The sequence below is a fragment of the Strongylocentrotus purpuratus genome, unplaced genomic scaffold (genome assembly GCF_000002235.5).
Source record: "Strongylocentrotus purpuratus isolate Spur 01 unplaced genomic scaffold, Spur_5.0 spur5_scaffold_12, whole genome shotgun sequence".
Taxonomy (NCBI): Eukaryota; Metazoa; Echinodermata; class Echinoidea; order Camarodonta; family Strongylocentrotidae; genus Strongylocentrotus; species Strongylocentrotus purpuratus.
The window spans coordinates 20654504-20679202 of record NW_022145597.1 but is presented as its reverse complement, the minus strand read 5'-3'; the positions used below and the strand labels follow the sequence as shown (position 1 = coordinate 20679202).

General features: G+C 37.6%; 1 protein-coding gene across 1 annotated transcript; it reads left to right on the top strand.

The window, feature by feature from the left end:
* The first annotated feature begins 2802 nt into the window (after positions 1-2802).
* On the top strand, positions 2803-24325 carry LOC115922696 (mucin-5AC-like). Its single transcript, XM_030982077.1, has 6 exons — positions 2803-2945; positions 11492-12010; positions 13415-13509; positions 18387-18582; positions 20884-21048; positions 21627-24325. The coding sequence occupies exons 1-6, from the start codon at positions 2906-2908 to the stop codon at positions 21782-21784; spliced, it is 1173 nt and encodes a 390-aa protein (XP_030837937.1). The 5' UTR covers positions 2803-2905; the 3' UTR covers positions 21785-24325.
* Positions 24326-24699: the final 374 nt, after the last annotated feature.

The following is a 24699-nucleotide window of genomic DNA, read 5'->3' as shown; positions in this document are numbered from 1 at the left end:
AAGGGGGGAATTAACGGCATCTCAAAAACAAGGGGTAATTACCTTAATTGAGAAGGAAGCGAAAGATACTCTCCATATAAAAAATTATCGACCCATCACGCTTTTGAATGTAGATTATAAAATTGTATCTAAAGTTCTAGCAAAAAGAATGAAAGAGGTTTTAAATGAAATAATTCATCATGATCAAGTTGGATATATAAAAGATAGAAATATTGGGGAAGCTGTACGATTGATAGATGACATGTTATTTTATTCTATGCATTATGGGGAACAAGGGAAAGGGTTTTTGTGTGCAGTGGATTTTGAGAAAGCTTTCGACTCTGTATCTCATAGATATTTATTTCAAATATTGAAATTGTTCGGTTTTGGAGATTCATTTTGCTCTTGGGTAAAATTATTGTATAAAGGGATAAGTAGTTGTGTTATGAACGGTGGTCACTCCACGGGGTATTTTGAAATAGAAAGGGGAGTAAGGCAAGGGGATCCATTATCGCCATATTTGTTTTTGGTTGCCATCGAAATTTTGGCGCATGCAGTAAGGAGGGACAACGGTATTAAAGGGATTACATTTGGAAAATCTGAAATTAGGCAAGTGTTATATGCAGATGATATGACAATATTTTTGAAGGATATTGATTCGGTTAGAAGGTTGCAATATATTTTTGAATCATTTGAAAAAATTAGTGGTCTTAAAGTGAATAAAACAAAGACACATTTTATGTGGATGGGTGAGGATGAAAACAAACCTGATGGGCCTTTATTTGGAAATTTGGTTAAGGAAATACATATTTTAGGGTTTAGTTATTCATTAGATCGAAGATTAAAAGATGATTTGAATTATAAAGAAATTCTAAGTAAAATAAAAAAATTGCTTGTATGGTGGAAACAAAGAGATTTAACTATTATGGGTAAAATACATTTGCTAAAAACTTATGCGCTTTCAAAATTAAATTATATTTCATCTCTCGTTATTGTCCCTCATTGGGTATATAAAGAAGTTGCAAAAATTTCATTTGAATTCATATGGAGGGGGAAAGATAGAATTAAACGGGCAATAATGTATCAGGATTATGACTTTGGAGGATTAAGAATGATTAATTTTGAAATGTCCGTTAAAATACAGCGCATAATGTGGATAAAACGTCTTTTATATGGAGAGAAAAGTTTGGGATGGAAATTGTTTTTTGATCATTGCTTACAGTTTGTGGGTGGTAGATTTATTTTTTTATGTGATTATGATTTAAACAAGATTAAACTCGTTTTAGATATTCCACCATACTATATGGAAATGTTGCAAGCATGGCAAGAGACAAGTAATTTAAGATATTTGGAGGGTTATATTAATCCAATTATTTTTAATAATCAGAATATATGTATAAATGGAAAAAGTATATTTGATAGATACTTGTTTGAAAGAGGGATTGTTCAACTGAATCATTTGGTTGAGAAAGGTCATGTTAAGCCTGTTAAATATTTTATGAACCTCGGTATGAAAGGTAATAATTTGCTTATGATTATTGATATTTATGATGCGATACCCAGGTTATGGAAGGATGATTCAGGGTTAATAGAATTCCTCGAGGTTGATTTGATAAGCTTTAATACTTATTTCCATATTTCTAGTAAAAAAATACAGTTTGTGGATGTGGGTTCAAGAACAATCTATGATTATTTCATCAAAGCACTGCAACGAACGTATGATTTGCAGGTAAGGGATGGGCAAAATAATTATGATTTTATAGATAAAGAATTAAAAGAAATATTTGTTAGACCAAGAATTACTATACTCATTAGAAAACAACGTGAATTTCAATTTAAATTATTGCATGGAGCCATATACACTAATGAGCATCTTCATAGATTTGGTTTTGTTGGTGATAATTTATGTTCGTTTTGTAAGCAGGAAATAGAAACATACAAACATTTATTTTTATCTTGTGGGAGCGTTCAAAGGTTATGGCAGGCTTTAATACAACTTTTTGAGTTAGATGAAATTAAAGATTTAGAATGGCGAGATATATTTGTTGGGTTGGTAGGTAGTTCATATAGAATAAAAATGTGTAATACTATCATTTTCATGGTGAAGTATGTTACATTTATGTCAAGATCGGGGGGGCGAGTACTAACTTTAGAAAAGATGAAAAAAAGCATTTTTAAGTATAGGGATGAGGAAAAGAATTAGCAATTAAAATGGGAAAGCTAGGATCACATTTCTTAAAGTGGGAGCAGCTTAAGATTAATTAAGATTTGCTTTCTTCTCCACCGTGAGCTTGTTAAAAGCGTAACTCGATTTTGCGGCCTGGATAACTTATTTAGTATATTTTCTTAAGTTGAGAATGTTGGCAGACATCTACTGAGTGAGTACTGTGTGTGTGTGTGTGTGTGGGGGGGGGGGTGGGTGGGTGGGTGGGTGAGTATGTGTGTGAGTGGGTGAGTATGTTTGTGTGATAGAGGGTGAGTATGTCTGTGTGATGGAGGGGGCAGGGAGGGGGCAGGATTGTTTCAGTAAAATTATCTCCAGATTTGTTTTTTTTGTAATATATAAGTTAATAACATTTACAATTGACATATTATGTTTAGGTACTTATACGTTTATTTTGTTGCTAAGTTATATCATACTTCAAATAAGTTTGTGTTTAATTATGTTTATGTAAAAGCATCAATATTGAACACGTTTATTTTATTCAATTGTATGTCATGGTTTGTATTACACATCTGGAGAAATAAAACAAAATTGTTTTTTTTTTTTAAAAGTGCATGCGTGATGAATGTCACGTGAGTGCGCTGGCGTCAGGTGACGTACAAGGGTAGAGAGTAATTTCCGAAAATTAATGGTTGACTTCCAAGCTGAATTTTTTTATGAACCGGAGAAACCGAAACAGAAATTCCACTCCAGCTCCCAATCATGGCGCGTTTTTCATGGAAACTGTCGTTAGTCTTTCTGGGTAAGTCATATGACAGTTAAAGTTCTGAATTATAATGTTAAAAAAACTTAACATCTAAAGCAAGTAATATTAGCCCGGAAAGGTTCTCAAGTTGATGTCGATGTCGGACCTCTAGTATTAGTAGGCCTACAGACAGTGCAGTGTGCATGTGTAGGCTACACATCTTACATGCAATAGACTATGTATGATGTAGCCTACAAATACAATCTAGGCCAAAATGGCAAAAGCTTCAATCTCTGATCTGATACTGAGTCTGATAGCTGATATAATTATAACTAGCTCTCAGTGATAATTATTGGGTTTTCTGCTGAGACTACGTTATTGGAAAAATATTTCAAATTGATAATGAGACTCTAGATCTAGAATCTAGACCCCTCTACTCTAGTTAGTCTAGATCTAGTACTAACATTAGGCCTACTACTACTCTAGATCTAGAAATAATGTTGCCAGGCATATGTATATGGTGGTGTGACCAAAGTTCGCGCGTGACCTAGACCTAGAGTCTAGAATAGTTCACTATCTCTAAAAATCAGTAAGATTTCGAAAATCAAAACGAAATTTTCTTTAGAATTGGGTGTGAAATTTTGAAAATATTGTCAAAAAGTCAAAAGATCAGAAAATTTTGCAGTCTTTTGCGTTCGTTCAGAAAAATTATCAACTTTTTTTTGATGTATCATATTTTTGTATACATCAGCTGTATCTAAACCCCTGTGCGTGAAGTTTAGGTCTCGTTGTTTTTAAGACTTTTTTTTTGTGCAGCCCGCACGCACGATCGGATATTGAATTTTTAGATCGCTATATCTTTGAAATCCTTCGACGATAAATTTTCTACTTGAACCAATTTGTAGTAAAAAAACTTTGCCGTCCATTTGGTAATAATTGAAATAATTAAATTTGTGTAGAATATGAGAAATCATAGATCGAATATCACATTTTGTAATATGTTCTAAAATGCCCGCGAACTTGGGTCACCCCTTCATACATTACATCTATGTAGGGTCTATTTAATTAGAGTTACCAATCAACACTTTAAAGTAAGCCTGAGTCATTACGGTTTTTGTGCTAAACGGTTAACCGTTAAAAGTATACGGGCGGTTACGTTTAACCGTTTAATAATAATCTGAAAAAGTGAAAATACAGTATTTGTAATAGTGCTGTAGCTCGGAACCCTGCTGGTCTTCAGACTGTCGGGCTGAGCATTCCCAGCCCTGGACTATGGCACAAATTGGGTCATCCTGATAAACAGAGACCAGTAATAAACAACATAAAACATGTCTTATTATTCCTCATCTGAATTTGATATCATGATTAACCTTGCAAAGTTACTCTGTGAAGATAGCTGATCTGTGATGTGTTTATATATATGCCTTTGCAATGCAATGTTTGCACATGTCATCAGGGAGAGAGCTCCCTGCATGTATCGGATAGCATACGAAGAGCGGCACTAGAGGTCGGGGGCGTGGTCAAGTCAAAATATACGTCACACTTCATGCATATTCATTATACAGCGCACGCGATACAAACTCGAACACGTACGGTATGTAACAGCTGATTTATATTTTGCTCATCCCTAGCTTGATGTTGAGGATAGATGTCCAAAATACTTTGTTTAATCATAAAAGAGAAATTTTAATATGAATTTTAGTGCAGCCATTGATCAATCGGTTCAGTGACCATTACTTACAATGCAGGTTTTTAACAACAACAAGAATCTTTTTTTTTTCTTTTCTTTTTAGAATTAAAGAAAAAATACAAATTCTAATAAAACAGATGGTTATGTATCCTTTGATGTCCCTACTGAGGTCCAGTATATTTACGTTTGCTCCTTTATTACTCAGCATGCATAACAATAGCTTGACACAAATATGTCCTGCAACTAGTAGTGTCCAGTATTATGTGATTAAGTGATGTGGGGACATTTTTGTATCATCTATGAAAATATGTTTAAGTGGTACATTTGACATGTTCAGGATATAAATCTACGAGCTTCAGCGACCTGAATTCCTTTTGATGCTGTAGCACTGGAAAGGCAAAGTCAACTCTGCCAAAACCAAAAAATGAGTTTGTATGTATTCAAGTTTCCATCGAATAACATATAATATTCAAATCCATGAACAAGTTATAGTATTGGTTATCTGTTCATTTCAACAATTCATGTCATAGTGAAAATAATCAGTTACTAGGGCCTGACTATGAAGTTGTAAAAAGCAAAGGGAAATATGTCAGAGCAAATAAATATGATTTTTTTTTTAATTGAACGAAACCCTTCATAGTTTCATTGAGCACTGTTAAAGATGATTCCTTTTTTGCTCATATAGAAACCAGCATGAGTATTATACATAAGTGTTGATGTGATTTCAAGGTTATACTCCTCATGTCTTTGTAAAGTTTGTTTTGACTGACAACCGACAAGTATTCAACTCGTGCTTATTATCGATGTAGTCAACACATTGGCTCTAATGAATGCATCAGTAAGTGTTTCAGTATCTCATATATTTTATATGCATTTCTTAGTTGTTTTTTTTAAAAATCAAAAAAATAATGATAGTCAAATTGGTAATTACGTGTTGTAATTTGAGGTTTAAGAGTTTAGACAAATATATATAAAAAATATCACTGAAAACAAAATAGATATAAATATAAATATAAATATATATTAAGAAATATATAGCTCATAAATTCATTTTAGCATGAGCTATTGAAAAGCCCAAATACGTCGTCAGAAAGATGATACTGTCATTCTTTCTGCTCTCAATTATATTTTAACCCAACCCTGCACGCAAGATGGTGAATTTTTGTTTTGTTTTGTTTTGGGTTGTAATATTTTGTATGGCCAGCCATAAAAACTTTGGGGGGGGGAGCTTACATAATAAAGGGAAAATAGATTACTTATTTTTTATTATTGTTGTGAAATACTTGATATTGGATACTTGATATTTTATATTGTCAGACTGGGCATATTATGTTTGATACTAAAGTCATTTGCTGAAAAAGTTAAATTTGTACAATCCAATACTGTATGTGGTATCACAGGCAAGGGCGGCGATTTCTTTTCAAGACCGGGGGGGGGGGGGGGGGAATCCGCATCCCCACTCTAACATTGTACATGCAGGCCTCGCGGAACGTTTTTCATAGAGGGGGAGGCTAAAGTATTTTATTAGGTAGAGCAAATGGAGCATAGCAAGTGGAGCGTAAAGTGGCGTGTGGTGCAGGGGCGTAGGCCCATGAAGCTCAGGGGTTTTAGGCATTTAATAACGGTCAGATGAGCATCCAGGGGCTTGTCTTAGAGCCCCTGGTGGGGTCCAGGGGCGTAGGCCCATGAAGCTCAGGGGTTTTAGGCATTTAATAACGGTCAGATGAGCAAACAGGGGCCAGCCATAGGACCCTTGGTGGGGTCCAGGGGGCAGAGCCCCCAGAAGCTCAGGGAAAAACCATACCATTTCAGCAACATTTGTAAATCACTGGTATCGAGTTAGAAATAAATCAAGTTTGAATTTTATTAGGGGGCAACTGCCCCCCAAGCCCCCCCCCCCCCTCCTCATCATTACGCCAAGGCGAGAAGGCAAAGTAAACGAGAGGGGTAGAGGTTACGGAAGTGACTATCCCCTCACAGGTTTTTGAAGTTTTGTTGTATTAACAAATTACATGCAGTTTAATTAGCAAAAGAATAGTATAAAAACAAGCAATATACCTTTTTCACACTTCACTTTTCTAGAATATTTAGTGTACACTTTAGAGAATATTATGCGAGGGAGCGTAGCTCCGGAGCGAGAAGATTTTTGCATTTTTATTTGTCTAAACGCTGCACTCTAGGGCCCTCCAGAGCCTAAAAGTTTGTTGCAGTCTTTAGTCAGTATTTGATATACACTTTTTTTCTCACTTTTTCAATTTTTCAGGGAGGGACGATCCCCCCCTAAAAAAAAAATGAGGGGGGGGGGGGGGGGACGTGTCCCCCCGGGATCGCCGCCCCTGATCACAGGGTTTGTAGCATTTTTATAATTTTTTTCTGATCCAATCTTTGAAAGAAAACAAACTTTTTATTAAAAACTAGTTCTGTGGTAAAGCACATTCTATTTTTTTATCAGGTCACAGTTTTTTTTCTTCCAGTGTAAATTTGAGTTGATGGAGAAGTTTGTTAACAAAATCTTTGTTAAGTACATAAAAATAACGTTCATCGGTTCAGTCTAGAAACTCCATACATAATCTATGCGATACATTACCATTTTATAATGTGAACTTAATGGCAATATAATAACACTCAACCAAGCTGAATATTTGTTTGTGATCTTTATTTTTTAGGTTGTTGAAATTGATTTACATGTAAATGTTTATGTAGTTGAATGTTTAAAATGAGCAAAAATTAAGTGGGAACAAAACTTTAAAACATGATCTTATCAAGTTTTATGGAATGAATGGTTAGAACGCAGTTTTTTAGAAGATACTGCAGTAAATTATACACAACAGGTTATAGGAGCAGAACGAGAGGTCAGGTCTGTCATATAAAGAACACATTAATAAAGGAGCAGAACTAGAGGTCGTATGAGCGGCACTAGCGGTCGGGTCTGTCATATAAAGAACACATTAATAAAGGAGCAGAACTAGAGGTCGTATGAGCGGCACTAGCGGTCGGGTCTGTCATATAAAGAACACATTAATAAAGGAGCAGAACTAGAGGTCGTATGAGCGGCACTAGCGGTCGGGTCTGTCATATAAAGAACACATTAATAAAGGAGCAGAACTAGAGGTCGTATGAGCGGCACTAGCGGTCGGGTCTGTCATATAAAGAACACATTAATAAAGGAGCAGAACTAGAGGTCGTATGAGCGGCACTAGCGGTCGGGTCTGTCATATAAAGAACACATTAATAAAGGAGCAGAACTAGAGGTCGTATGAGCGGCACTAGCGGTCGGGTCTGTCATATAAAGAACACATTAATAAAGGAGCAGAACTAGAGGTCGTATGAGCGGCACTAGCGGTCGGGTCTGTCATATAAAGAACACATTAATAAAGGGGCAGAACTAGAGGTCGTATGAGCGGCACTAGCGGTCGGGTCTGTGATATAAAGAACACATTAATAAAGGGGCAGAACTAGAGGTCGTATGAGCGGCACTATATAGCGGTCGGGTCTGTGATATAAAGAACATATTAATAAAGGGGCGGAACTAGAGGTCGTATGAGCGGCACTAGCGGTCGGGTCTGTGATATAAAGAACACATTAATAAAGGAGCAGAACTAGAGGCCGTATGAGCGGCACTAGCGGTCGGGTCTGTCATAATTATAAAGAACACATTAATAAAGGGGCAGAACTAGAGGTCGTATGAGCGGCACTATATAGCGGTCGGGTCTGTGATATAAAGAACATATTAATAAAGGGGCAGAACTAGAGGTCGTATGAGCGGCACTATATAGCGGTCGGGTCTGTGATATAAAGAACATATTAATAAAGGGGCAGAACTAGAGGTCGTATGAGCGGCACTAGCGGTCGGGTCTGTGATATAAAGAACACATTAATAAAGGAGCGGAACTTGAGGTGTTTCTTTAGATCTTCTACAGGTGCCCTTTTCATTTCTTAATTTCCAACTTTCTTCATATTTACTAGTATAGAGTTGTTTATTTTTAAAACATGTAAATCCGATTAATATGTTAAAAATGTCCCCACATCACAATTAATATCACCATCACATACCTATCAATTTATGTTAATTGTGTTTAAAATGTAAAGGCTCAAAATCTAAATATTACGAGAAAAGGAAATGAAATGCTTTGTCCATTCTCTCTTTGTTACCTTTTTTTTACCCACTCATCCATGTAAGTTCGATTTGTTTTATGTATGATGTGAAATATACTGAAGTTTCCATTATCATTATTGTTAATTTATTCCTTGAACTAATATGCGATCGTTTCCATATTAATGTACATGTATTTGTAATTTCTCTTTATTGAACTTTGTAATCTTTGCAATATATTGAAGTTACCATTCTCATCATTGTTAATTTATTCCTTGAACTAATATGTGATCGTTCCATATTAATGTACATGTATTTGTAATTTCTCTTTATTGAACTTTGTAATCTTTGCAATATATTGAAGTTACCATTCTCATCATTGTTAATTTATTCCTTAAACTAATATGTGATCGTTCCATATTGATGTACATGATTATTTTGTAATTTCTCTTTATTTCTTTGAACTTTGTAATCTTTGTTTGTATCAGTCGCCGACTGTTTTAACATTGAATTTTGACACAATAAACCGAAATAAATGAATGAATGAATGAATGAATGAATGAATCACAAGCGGAACATTATTTTATGACAAAATATGACTAAATTTGAGAGCACCGGTAATCGTTTTCATTGTATTTGGTCGAATGAGGATCTGAGAAGTACATGCATGCCGCACTGGCATTATGACTAGCATTATGTCGCGTTTGTATTACGCGCGCGCTGTATAATGAATATGCATGAAGTGTGACGTATCCTTTGACTCGGCCACGCCCCGACCTCTAGTGCCGCTCTTCGTATGCTATCCGCATGTATCATTGCCATATGAAATTATGTGGAAGTGTGTATCACACACACCCAAGACACACCCTGCAATGAGCTGATCCAAGTTAGTGACCAATCAGGAAGGTTCTCTAGCTATGTGGGTGGAGTTTGATACCAGCATAAATTACAGGTTGGTGACCGCGCGTGCTTTCACCGTACCCAGTTCAGTGGGAGGTCAAGAAGCCACGCCCACATGTGTGCATGTGACAAGCATGAGCTCTCCATCTGTGTGTATGTACAGTGTATTTGGGCGCCGGAGGTTTGTGTGTACATGTGTGTGTGACAGAGAGAGCATGCATGGGCTAGCATGTCCATGCATGTCCCTGCATGGACGAGGCAGGGACACGAGAGAGTAAAGAAGTAAAACAAGTGAGACTAGATAGAAAGGGTGGCTGTGTTAATCGGCTGAATTGAAGAATGATCAAAAACTTAAATTACTCACAATATCCAAGACTTTGTTTATTGATATTTCTAAAACTTCAATTATATTGTTATCAATATTTTTGTATTTTATTTATATATGAACATTATTTTAGGGGGCGAGTCGGCAAGGGATGGATATTAATATTGAGAGAGAGAGAGAGAGAGAGAGAGAGAGACTCGGGGGAGAAGGGATGTGAGAGGAACTGACCATCGAATGTGTAAACATTTAGAAAGTTGTGAGCTGCAGAGTGCAGTAATAAGAAAAGGTACATGAGCGATGAACACATTGCAGAGAGAAGGGAATAAAGAGGGTGAGAAAAGAGAGAAGGGGGCTGGTTGTTTTATTGTTTACAAATTCATTCATGGGGATTACTGCTGCCAGAAAGCTGGCGCGCAGCGGCCAGGGTGTAACATTACACTGCGGTTTCTTTGATTATCTTTATCATCGGCTATTAGCACATTCCAATATGTATGCAAATAACGGTTAACCGGAGCGAGAAATGCTAAACGGTTTTGATGAATGCGGTCGGATAACCGTCGGTTAAACGGTTTGACTCAGGCCTACTTTAAAGTGTCCCAACTTTTTTTTTTTCTTTTTTTTTTTACACCAACAGATGATGCTATAGAATGTTAAACTGTTTATCAAATGCTGAATAGATGAAGCCTGTGTTGATTACATGTTATACATGTTCAAATGTTATTTGACCTAGAAAAATGTACACCACTGTGATAGTGTGTAGTAGACATATATCTGATGTATGCAATGTGTAGCTTTGTTTTGTGCTGAAATTATGACTTTGCCCACACAAACTTTAGACTTTAATCTCATAATTTTAGTTGCATATCATTTCAAAATTTATGGCATGGGTGGCGTACTGTCATGCGCTACGTGTGTGATCATAAATAAATAATGTAAAGGGAACTAAGGAAGAAAAATACACATTATCTGACTGTATTGATTGTATGCTAACTTGGAAACAGATTAAAATATCCATGATAAAAGAGTTATGACTGCTTGTAATATGAAATCCCTAAAGCTATGCAAATCTCAAATTGCCAATTTTGTCGGTGAAATGTGACGTATTCATGGATAACTCTCCTGTTTGTTCTGTTTACAAAAATATCATTAATTTATATTTTTCTCCAAAGTGCCTTCTCCCTCGGGGCACTACTAAAAATATATTATGGATAATATTTCATCATAGGCCCTCTACAAAGAAAAGAACCCCCTGTGTCATACATTTTGGAAAAAATGCTTTTTGAAAGTTTGCGTGTTGGAACAAATTATGGGAAAGTTAGTGTCTGGTACTACATCACAGTGGCATTACTAATTCAGCCAATTTGAAGTTCCCATACGTGTAGTGATTACAAGTTGCACAAATTCATAATTTGTCTGATTTTTTTTTGTCTGATTTTATTCAAATTTCACTAGTGTGCTTCTCTGATTTATCTGCTCTCCATTAAAAAATAGTTTGCTATTAATGTTGGATTTTCCTTGTATTTGTTGTACCGGTAGTTTACTTGTCCATCTCTTATTTCTTTAATTGTTTTGATTTTTCTCCAAAATGTTTGCAGTGCTAGCTTCAACAACCGCTGCAGCTCCAACAGCCACTACAGCTCCAACAACCACTGCAGCTCCAACAACCACTGCAGCTCCAACAACCACTGCAGCTCCAACAACCACTGCAGCTCCAACAACCACTGCAGCTCCAACAACCACTGCAGCTCCAACAACCACTGCAGCTCCAACAACCACTGCAGCTCCAACAACCACTGCAGCTCCAACAACCACTGCAGCTCCAAAAACCACTGTAGCTCCAACAACCGCTGCAGCTACAACAACCACTGCAGCTCCAACAACTACAACTACAAGTAACATGACCACAGCAGCAAGCAACATGACTACCACACCCAGTAACATGACTACCACACCCAGCAACATGACTACCACACCCAGTAACATGACTACCGCACCCAGCAACATGACTACCACACCCAGCAACATGACTACCGCTCCCAGTAACATGACTACCGCACCCAGTAACATGACTACCTCTCCCAGCAACATGACCACCACATCTACAACACTACCAGGTAAGCACAGCTTGTCCATGGATGCAGGGAATGTATTTTGCTTCTGGTCAATTTCGTCCATCTGACAGGTGTACTATTAGCGCTTTGACACACTCATAGTGGAAAATTTAAAAACATCTCGTTCAAGCTCTCTTGCCCTAGAAACCTGCAGAGAGTGAATTTATTGGCTGAACATTAAAGCCCATCTGTACTAGTTTACAGGAGGGATTAGACCACCCTGCAAGGTCACTGCACAGGTGGTTATCTCATCAAATCAGCTCTCACTTAACATAAGAAAAAGAGGATCATGGGGGACCAATGGTCACCGTTAGGCATTGTTTACTATATAGAGGGTGCAAATAGCTATAAGTAGTGCAGTGGAGCTTTAAATGATAAGAGTGAAATTTTGTTCTGGACATTTTTATGTGGTTATCGCATCACAAAAAGGCGTGTCTTAGATGAGATATAAAATCTTGCTAAAGTGAAAAGAATACCGATCAAAAATAAGAGTGTTATATGTATTCTGCGTTTTGGATGCGTCTTTTCGCGCCACAGCATGTCACTCAGCCACCTTAGTTATCTACCAATCATCATCTATGATCCATACATAGAAACATTACCCACCCAAATAGACAACTACCGGTACTCTAAACGAAAGCAGAAAAATCAGTGAAGCAAACGGATGTAAGTTTCATTTAAATCTGAGGGAATATGGTAAAGTTATGAATTGTTGAAAGTTGTAATCACTATACGTATGAGCACTTTAAATTGGCTGAAGCGGTAATGTCACTGTAATGTAGTACAGGACAACTCACCCATTCATTCAAGACACAAGATGACTAATATGTCATTTATTTCCAAAAATGTATAACTCAGGAGGGTCTTTCTTTTTATCTTTTCTTAGAGGACCGGTAATGAACCGCTATCCATAATAAATGTTCAGTATTGCCTTAAGAAAGAAAAGCATGAGGAGAAAAACATAATAATAATAATAATAATAATAATAATAATGATAATAATAATAATAATACCGGTAGGCATTTCTATAGCGCCATCTATCTAGACAATTCTATTCCGAGGCAAATTTATTATTACCCTTTTTTTTAATTGACATACGGGAGAATAATCATGGAGAGTGCATGTCACAATCCACTGACCAAATAGCCAATTTGAGACTCGCATAGATATAGTGATCTTGTATTTCAAACTCTTTTAAGTTCCTTGTTATAGGTCAATTTATATGAAACTTTCACCATACTGGTTCTCCTGTTTTCTGCTTTCATACAAATTGACAGATAACAAAGCTTGGATTGCCCAGTAATTTGTATTTCCCTTTGTTTTCCAACAGCGAAGGTGATATTGAAAAAAATATGATATTTTTCCATTTCTCTTCAATTTTCTTTTGTATCACAATCACCACGGCAGTGACAACATCTGCCCCTGAACCCAGATGGAAAGTGAAGGACAAAGCCGGAAAGCTGTGTATGCTGATGGACTTTGATGGAACAATAACATACATTGTACGTACCGGTAGGCTCATCATTTGTTTCTAGACCTAATCTTGACTTCCTTCAGTGTAATAAGCGAGTTCATAATTAGGATTTGCACATGGGCAGATGATTGAAGGATTTTATTGATAAGTATCCATTCTCGCAGTCCAAAGACTGAATTGCAATGGTTACAAAAGTTTACAATGTATATACATGATAAAAGCAATTATACAATAATATATTAAAACAGTCTAGGCAATCAACATTGAAATTCAAATAAAAGTGAACAAATGACAATTATAATGGCAACTATCATTAATTTCAATTAATAAGCATGAAATTCTTAACTTGAAACATTCTAAAAATATACTATTGAAATTAATCATTAAAACCATTACTATTACGAATATGGCATGCCGAAGGGTTGATTTTTTGTCATTGGTAAAACATATTGGAAATCTTGAAATTGGATTTCATGATGGATTAAGAAATAAAGTGAATTACATTGCAAATTCGTGAAGAATATTCAAATTTGTTGATAATAAAAATATTAAAATAAACATATTGCACTGGCTAAATACTAGGTGTTCGGTGTGAATTCATTAATATTCAGGTATTACTTGTTCTTTAAAATTTAATGCTATTACTATACATTTTAAATCACAATTAAATATGAAATAATTGAAAAAATTGATTTAAAAATTCAATGATTAAATACCTATTGGCTAAGTACTAGGTGTTCGGTGTTAATTCATTAATATTCAAGTATTACTCGTTCTTTAAAATGCAATGCTATTAATATACATTTTAAATCACAATTAGATATGAAATAATTGAAAAAATTGATTTAAAAATTCAATGATTAAATACCTATTGCACAATTACTGGCAAATACTCCCCACAAGGAGTGCATTACATTTTATATTACAGCAAGGTGAATATCAGACATACAAAATTATTGGCATCAGAAAAAATGTTCGTTCAGAGTCCTTACCAAGTAAGGAAGAGTGCTGTGTCTCAGTCTTTCTGTTCGGCATTTAAAGTCTCTCAATCTATCACTGTGTCTCAATCGTCGATTCGTGCTCTGCATCTCTGGAAGCCAGTCGCGAAAGTGCTTGTAGAGCGATTCTGCGAACCTTAGGCACAGATGTTCCCTTCTGTCAGAGAGGGATTGTAGACCTGAAATCTTGAGGGCATGTTCATAGCTGTGGTATCGATCATGAAAAATAATACGGAGGGCTCTCCTCTGGACTCTCTCGATATCATTGGCCTGTTCAGATGGAATGGATGAATTCCAAACTGGAACACAGTACTCAAGCACAGGTCGAATGTAGCACGTGTAAATTGTGAGTAGATCTTCCACAGGGGCGCGATAACGCTTTAGGGCCCGAATAATGTAGAATTTTCGCGATGCCCTTCCTGTGATATCACGAACGTGGCTGTCCCAACGTAGGTTATGCTGCAGTATGACACCCAGAAGCTTGAGCTCTTTCACTTCCTGCAGAGTTGTATCATCTAGCTCAAGATGCAAAGGTGGAAGTTCGGTCCGTGAGAAGGACACTCTCATCGATTTGCACTTTGACGAGTTGATGCGTAGACCGTTATCTAAACACCATTGATGGAACAGCGTCAAGGTGGAGGGCATCATGTTGCAAGACCCTCGTCTGCGGCTTTCTGCGAAGGTTATGTCATCGACGTATTTCCATCTGGATATACCTGCTGCGTCTGTCAATGCGTCATTAATCAACGCTAGGAAAATTGCTGGCCCAAGGCGAGTACCCTGGGGTACACCTCCAACTGGAGTAAGGGAAGATGAAAGTACTCCGTTGTATCTTGTCATCTGTTCTCGTCCATGAAGAAAGCTACTGATCCATGGCAGCAGGGATGGTCGAGCACCCATTGTGAAGAGTTTATTTATTGCGATATTGTGATTGACTAAGTCGAAAGCTTTTGAGAAATCAGTTACAACAATGGTGGAAACAGTTTGGAGCCGATCAGCATTGGTGTGGAGGAAATGTAGAAGATTGACGAGATAATGAGCAGTGGAGTTTCCTCTCCGACTTCCATACTGTTGAGGGTCAATGTTAGGTTCGATATCTGCCAGTAGTTGGCGATAGATGAAGAGTTCAGCCAATTTTGCAAAGTGGTCAGTCAGGGAGATTGGTCTCAGTTGATCTATTGTGGGAGGAGATTTCTTTGGGACAGGAACGACAATAGATCTTTTCCACTGTGACGGGACTTTACCTTCCCGATATGAAGTGTTTATGATGTCACATATGGGTGAACTCAACTCTGCTGCGAACTCACTAATCAGCTTTGCGGACACTCCATCTGGTCCACAGCTTTTACCAACTGGTGTCTTTTTCAGCTCGCAGTACACTTTCCATGGATGAATCTCCATGACACTTGAAGGGTTTATGGGCTGATACGCTGGTAGTTGTTGTAAGTCTAATGGGGGAACGTTTGCTGAGATGTCAGTAAAGTGATGATTGATTGCATTAGCAATGGCTTGGCTATCAGTTATTTCCACTCCAGGAACCCTGATAACATTGAGTGGTGATGAGTTACTAGTCGCAATTTTAACAAATTTAAACCATGCACTTGGGTTCTGGTTTTTCAGTCTTTGGATCCGATTCTTGTAGTAATCTACTTTTGCTTTCTTGATTTCTCTTATGACTTTGTTCTTCAAACTGGACCACTCGGGACTGCAGCTACTGAAAGCAGCCTGTCTGCGTTTGATCAGTTCTTTAACCACTGGTGTGATCCAAGGTTTGTCCTTGCAGTGGACCTTTACTTCTCTTGATGGGAAGAATAACTCAATGGCAGAATTGAGGTCATTGTAGAAGTTGTCACACTTGGTACTGACATCATCTGCATTTGTGACACTAGACCAATTGTGAAGAACAATCCAATTCCCGAACCGTCTTATGCCAGATTCCTTCATCGGTGGAATGGTTCTTGATGTGGTACGGTTAGCATGCTTCACCAGATAGACTTTAGGCAGCCACTTAACCCCTCTATGATCACTGCAGCCCACTGGAGACATCAATTCAATAGAGGAATAGAGGCTGTGCATGTTAGTAAGTATCTTATCAAGGATTGCGTCTTTTCGTGTGGCTTTGTCAACCACTTGTTTTAAACCATGTCCGTTGGTGAGTTGACTTAGATTCAGGCGATTTACATCCCCAAGAATAATGATTCCTGCTTGTTGGAATTTAGCAAGAATATCATCAATGGCCTGTGATATGTGCTGGATCAGCGAGTCACTGTCAGGGTTGTTGGGGGGACTGTATAGCGTTGCTACGAAGATGGAGGACACTGAGCGCGGCAGTCGGTGAGGGCGCAATTGAACCCATACAATCTCATGATGTGATGGTACCGTAATGAGACTTATTGGTGTTGGGTGCATTTCATCTCTGACGTACAGTGCCACGCCCCCTCCACGCCTTCCAGTCCGATTCTTAGAAAACATAGAGTAACCGGGAATGTTATACACTTGATTAGGTATTTCATCAGTGAACCAAGTCTCGCTCACCGAGATGATGTCAAAATCACCTTCTGTAACAACAGTTGTAAACTCATCAAATTTGTTGTTTAGTGACTGTGTATTAGTCATGTACACTGAAGGCAAGGTGACTTTCAGGTGGTTTAGCTGAATTTTTACATTTGCACATGTTCTTTGATTGCGCTCAGTCCATTGAACTGTTGATCGATGTGGTATAATCCTAACTGGAATCTTTCTCTTAATGTGCCTACCAGCTCTCCGGCCTCTTCTTTTCTTCGAAATTCCACCGTCTTGTATTGTTAAATGGGTCTCATCAGATAGTTTGAACGGTGGGCTGCGTAATGACAATAGCTCTGCCCGTGAATAAGATATCCTCTTGACGGCAGTTAACCCTTCTGCTGCCGAATCGATTTCTGGCTGCATTTGGGTAGGGTACTCAGTGGCTGGACTCCCCATTGCTAGCCCGACAAAGTTATTCACCACACCGCACAAAGTAGCAGTTACAATCAGGCACACAAACCTCATAGCGATAAGTTAAAAATACTTGTCAGTTTAATCGAAGTTCTCAGCAAAAACTTACTTCATTATGTCCATTGAAAAATCAAGAACATGAAATGTGACTTCTGAAACTATTTAGACTGCTAAAGTAGTAAAACGTGATGAAAATTATGGAACAGATCGTTGTAGGCGTCAGCATCAAACAGCGCCATTAACGTGGATAAAGGTCATTCGTACCCAAATTGTAAAACCATTGAGATGAATAATCGGATCGTGCTCATGAAAGTTATGTAATCAGTATTCATTTATGCACCAACAGTACATTTATCTGAAACACAGGTGGAAGTCACTATGAACGTAACAGACAAAGAAAGCGGACAAAATATACAGTTCCTCAGGTAGACAAAGGAACATCCCTTCACTGCTATTATGTAAAAATGTGTAGAACAGGTGAATATATGCATGTGACACCTGTTCTACACATTTTTACATAATAGCAGTGATTATTCTAAAATGCACAAGTGGGACATATCCATCGTGTAAAAGATCTGTGGATATTTTGGGGTCATGCGTTCCAGAGCTATTTACGAACTCGCTTATTGCAGTTTTGGACCCCATTGTCACTCACTTCCTAGACCGATTTAGGCTAGACCGATCCACTGGATCACTCCAGAGGTACGTTATGTTTATGTTCACTCTCATGAGCTAGACCGCTTTTGTTGCTATGATATAATATATCATTAATATTATTATTGTTATAAATAATATTACTACTATTATTATTATTATTATTATCACCAATAATGTATTATAAACATGACTATTATTATCATTATCATGATTTTTATATTGTTTCTGGAACAGACAATCAATGTGCCATGCAATCTGATCTTTTGCCTTACAGAAAAACGCCACACAAGTAAAGATACCTTCGTCGGCTTCCATCGCAAAGTCCTCTTGTGAGTCGGCCAGTTCCTCGCAGTTTGTCGTTGAGTTTTCATCAGACGGAGCTTCTTTTTGGCAGCTGATTCTGAACTTTACGACAACAAAGGACTCTTACAAGCTGAGCAAAATGACAGTGAATTTGTATGTAGAATCATGTAAGTACCAAAGTGGTCAGATACAGACATTCAAGAAATATGAGGTCTATGAATGAATGAGCAGATAAATGAAGGAATGAATGGATAAATTAATTAGTCAATCAGTGAAGGGATAGGTGGATAGATGGATGGATGGATTGATGGATGGATGGATGGATGGATGGATGGGCAGGCAGATGGATGGATGGGTGGATGGATGAATGGGTGGATGGATGGATGGATGGATGGATGGATGGATGGATGGGTGGGTGGGTGGATGGATGGATGGGCGGATGGATGGATGGATGGATGGGCGGATGGATGGATGGGTCGGTGGATGGATGGATGGATGGGTGGATGGATGGATGGATGGGTGGATTGATGGGTGGATGGATGGGTGGATGGATGGATGGATGGATGGATGGGTGGATGGATGGATGGATGGATGGATGGATGGGTGGATGGATGGATAGATGGATGGATGGATGGATGGATGGATGGATGGATGGGTGGATGGATGGATGGGTGGATGGATGGATGGATGGATGGATGGATGGGTGGATGGATGGATGGATGGATGGATGGATGGATGGGTGGATGGGTGGGTGGATAGATGGATGGATGGATGGATGGATGGATGGATGGATGGATGGATGGATGGGTGGGTGGGTGGGCGGATGGATGGATGGATGGATGGATGGATGGATGGATGGGTGGGTGGGTGGGTGGGTGGATGGATGGATGGATGGATGGATGGATGGATGGATGGGTGGATGGTCGGGCAGGCGGGCAGGTGGGCGAATGGATGGATGGATGGATGGATGGGCGGATGGATGGATGGATGGGTGGATGGGCGGATGGATGGATGGATGGGTGGATGGGCGGATGGATGGATGGATGGGTGGATGGGTGGGTGGATGGATGGATGGATGGGTGGGTGGATGGATGGATGGATGGGTGGATGGGCGGATTGATGGATGGATGGGTGGATGGGCGGATGGATGGATGGATGGATGGATGGGTGGATGGGTGGGTGGATAGATGGATGGACGGATGGGTGGATGGATGGATGGATGAATGGATGGGCGGATGGATGAATGGATGGGCGTATGGATGGATGGATGGGTGGGTGGGTGGGTGGGTTGATGGGTGGATGGTCGGGTGGATTGATGGATGGGTGGATGGATGAATGGGTGTATGGATGGGTGGGTGGGTGGGTGGGTTGACTGACAGACGGATGGATGGATGGCGAAGAGATGGAGGGAGGGAGGGAGGGATGTACAATTAAATTAATTTAAGCCACTCACCCAGCTTTAGCTTCATCCTAATGTGAAAAACTAGGATACCATGTCCAAGCTATTTTGGTGACTTAAAAGGCCAGGTGCAGATTTAAATAGTCATATATGTATTTGCTTGATGCATGTCTATAAACCCGACCACACACTCACACAAGCTGTTTTCTACATTGTATTATGGAAAATATATCAAAGATTACTGTATATCTCATAACTGATAAGCATTTAACATTACTTGAGCTAGAATTAGACCAAATATGAAGTAAATTGACACAGTTAATGTCAAATTATGTTTGTAACTCCTGGTAATGTTTGGGATACCAAATGAATAAATACCTCAAGCTTTCCCATGATTTAAAAGACATAATGCCAGCAGTTTTCATGATGCCATTTCTGATGCCATTAATGGGTGTACAAGTCTTGCATAGCGAAATATTGGATCTTTCAAAAAATATCCCCCCCCCCCCTACCCCTCTAGATTTTCTTGGAGCTCTGCAGTTGATTGGAATTAATGATGGTGAGCTTTCCTTATGGGGCAGTTGGTGGGGGTTAAAATAGGTTACATAAAACCTATTGGCTGTAAAAAGTAATGCCACTCCTGCTGATTGACAAGATCAGGGGGTGTTTCACAAAACTTGTCATCAGTGACAAATGACAGTTTTTGTTATAAGCTACTGAAATCCTTGCTTCTGATTGGTTATCAGCAGATTTATCACTGATTTTTTTTCATTTGTCATTGAAAAAAGGCTTTGTGAAATGGGTCCCTGCTATCAGGTGAATACCTGGGGGGTGTTTCACAAAACTTGACATCAGTGACAAATGACAGTTTTTGTTATAAGCTACCAAAATCCTTGCTTCTGATTGGTTATCAGCAGATTTGTCACTGATTTTTTATCATTAGTCATTGAAAAATGGCTTCGTGAAACGGGTCCCAGCTGCTATCAGGTGAATACCTGGATGTTTTCATTCCTCATGAGAATCCATGCTTATGCGTCTTTAAATCATTTCTCTTCCTATGTATGTCCAGTGATAGTAGCATATGGTTCCAAAGAGGAGTTACTCACTGTTCCGTTAGGTGACTTCTACAAGTGTGACTCCCTCAACGCTACCTTCGCCTTTCAAGTGAACCTGACCACTCCTACTTTCCAGCCATTTGTCCAGCAAACCAAGGGAAAGGACAACTTGGGCAAAGGTAAGGAAACAGTTCATTGTTCTTTGAGCAGGTTTCTGCCTCACTGAGTGTCTCTAGAAAATGTTAGAATTTGTAGTATAAACGATCATGAAAAGAAGAAGAAGAAGAAGGAGGAGGCAAGACCAAGATTTCTCAGGATATTTTCTCTATCAAATAGCCTGCTAATTGCAACTGCTATCTGTCCGGTCAAATTGAGGTCAATAACTTTGCCAGCGACAAAGTTCCTTTAGGGCACTGTTCAGAGTTAATTACACCAACTTCTTAATTGTATTCACATTAGCGAGTTATTTTGCAACTTTGGTCTGATGAAGACAGGCCTATTGTGGATAAAATGCCTTGCTCAAGGACATAAGTGCTGTAGCGGTATAAAGCCCATGAACTTTGCATTTCTAGTGATTAAACCACAGGATCATGACACGTAGAAGCTCTGCGTACAGAGGTGTACTAGGATATAAAACTGAATATAAAGCAGTTAGATTTGGAGTGCCCCAGGGATCCATTTTAGGACCAATTTTATTACTAGGGGCGGTCTGGTTAAACAATTTTGCTTTTTGACTTTTGTTCTGATACCTCACCAGAATGCCAATGTACGAACGGATCTTCAGTAAACCATACCAATATCATCATCGGAATCGTCATCGCAATCATCGTGCTTGCCGCCGCCGTCGGAGTGACGTACTACGTGGTGAAACGACGTGGAACGCCCTCCGACCCTCCTTATGCTAGGGTTAATTGAGAGACCTAAGGAGTCGCTCAAACTACCGGATGTTTTCAATATTATCCCCAAGTTTTGTACAATACACTCATTCTGTTTCAAAGATAAAAGTGAGTTGCGGTTATCCGATTCTCCCCATTGCATGCGGCTTTCTCAATTCTAACTCTTGCAGCACTCTATTTTTTAGCATACAAATTGGCCAATTTTCTGGGAAGGGTACTTCGGGGGTAATTGCCCCTGAACACCTTTGTCGACAATATTTTGATAGAAACGAAATGCAGCATTGACATTCTTCAACTAGTGATGAGGATGAAATCTTCATTAAACTCTGATGAAAAAGTATCAATAATCAACACGTGCTATATGGTAAACAATCTAAGATATACAAAAGAAAAAAATCCTTTTCAGAGTATATTGTCTACACCAACAAAATAGTACCACTAGTAACACTGAAATGAAATAAAGAAGAGAGATGTATTGAAGAAGGTGTATATGCTAAAGAGTCATTTCCTGAACTTTCATGTTACACCTTTTTCAAAACATGTCGCTACTGCTATTTTTAATATTTTCATATCTGTTTTATCTTTTTACAATGTATCCATTATATCTATTATGATTTTAAAGGCATTTGCAATTCAGCCTTCTAACAGTAAATTGTATCTTATTCATAAACCATATTGAATAAAATTATTCTAAAAACATTAGAACGCTTGCTCATGCACAGATTTGAAGCAAAATGTAGCCAAATTCAAAAGAGTTAATTAGAGTTTATATTTCATACATTGTTTACTCAGATTTTTGCCATGGTTTGTTATAAAGAAAACAGGTTTGTTATTTTTTGTTTTTCGTTGAAAAGTTTGATTGATAGTGCTTTATGAGACATTTACATTAAAAGAGAAATAATATTTTAACTTGCTTTTGTAGTTTCTTAATACTCCTTGCATGTGATCTGTCTGTATTTGTAAATATGTATGTTTGAAATCAATTTGTCGTGACGTGAGAATAATTAAACTCAGTCTTTCTCATCTATTTTTCATAATGTGAATATGAATTTCTGTCTTTTCTGAATGGTACAATACCTGCTTGATGCCTCAACTATTTCTGAAGGTCTTTCATCTGAATACATAACATTGCCTTGAAAGAAATCATCTTGTATATAAGAATTTAGTGATTTTTGATAGGCCATTTCTAGTCAACACTGGAAACGATAGAATTGGGATGACATTCTATTCAGAATTTCATAAATGCAAATTAATGCATAGCTACAGTGGGTATTGTTATCAAGAGTTTTGCCAACTTGGTTTCAGTTCCTCACAGCATGTCATTAATGTGGTATTTTGTATTTTGCTTGCCCAACTAATCAGGATTTGCCACATTTTGCCCAGTTCGAATCAGGTTGGTAAATGATAGAATTAGGATGGTATTCTATTCAGAATTTCATAAAAGCAAAGAATGCTTAGCTACAGTGGGTATTGTTATTATGAGTTTGGCCGATTTGGTTTCAGTTCCTCACAACATGTCATTAATGTAGTATTTTGTATTTTGCTTGCCCAACTAATCAGGATTCGCCACATTGTGCCCAGTTCGAATCAGGTTGGTAAACCCAACTAATGAATGGCTCTGTTGCCACTATTTATTAATTAAACACCTATTAAACATAGAAGAATAATATGATGGCTCAATGGTTGAGAGAGCTTTCAATTATACATATTTAAATTGATGAGGAGTTTTGTTTATTTGGTGCTTTGAAAACCATCATTTTAATTTGTCGTTTTCATATATATATATACAAAATAAAAAAGAATAAAAAACATCAAAATTTTGATCTTCTCAAAGGTGAAGCTAAGAGGCATTTTGATCAAGAGGTGTTCATCTTTATTAAAAAAAACAACAACAGTGTGATCAGTTTGATAAGATTGGGGATTGTATTTGGATTATTTTATGCAATATGCTTCACCTGTGCTTCTTCATATTTTGTATAACTTAAATATCTTTTCTGTGTAAAACTGATGTATTGACATTGCAAATTGATATGAAGCTAATAAAAGTTTTTTCGTTTTCCTCAGGACAAAAAAATATAGAAGAATAACAATTTTCCTGATATTTTGTTTGCATGCCATATGAAAAACGAGTTAGTGCAGTTATTTCCAATATACAGTGCCCACCCCGTAGTAATAGTTCAGTACTAGTCCATACTCTTTATTTTAATTGTAGAGTTTATTGTAGTTTTATGTTGTTGTTTGTTTATTTCTTTTAAATTTCATTAATGGATTCTATGAACCTTGTGGAGCCATCTGTAAGATGGGGAGCAATCTGACGAACACTTAAGATCACTCAATGAAAGAAATAAACAATCTTCAAGTGTCAAAAATGCCAATCTGGCATAGAAATCTAAAAATGAAAAATAAAACTTTGTACGAATAATAACCAAGAAAAATCTCTCGGTTAGTGGATTCCAATGAAGCTTGTCCTTAGCCGTGCATTCTTTTTCTCCATTAAGTCAATAATGCATTGTAAATAAGCTTCCTATTAGATCTAATTCTGATATATCTTTTTTTTTAATTTTTAAAATATTTTCCCCCGCTTTTTAAATAATTGTATGTTGGCAATAAACAAAAAATAGAATCATGTAAACTGATATGTGACTTTTTTCACTTGAGACAATTACATTTTTATCATTTAAAGAACTACAGCATAATGAGACTTGTATGTTTGTGACACTTTTAATGAGGACAGTAGAAGTAGATCGAATATTGTTTGCTTTTTTTTAACGAGTATAAAGTGAAATATAACTTGTGTTATCGTTATTTCATGATATTTTATGGACAGATCTGAATAAAGTTTAGGAAAGTTGTCAAAACTTCATCAAAAATATTACTCTTTGACTTCATTTTGTACTTACCTTTCGTCTTTGATTTTGCCTCTATATTTTAACC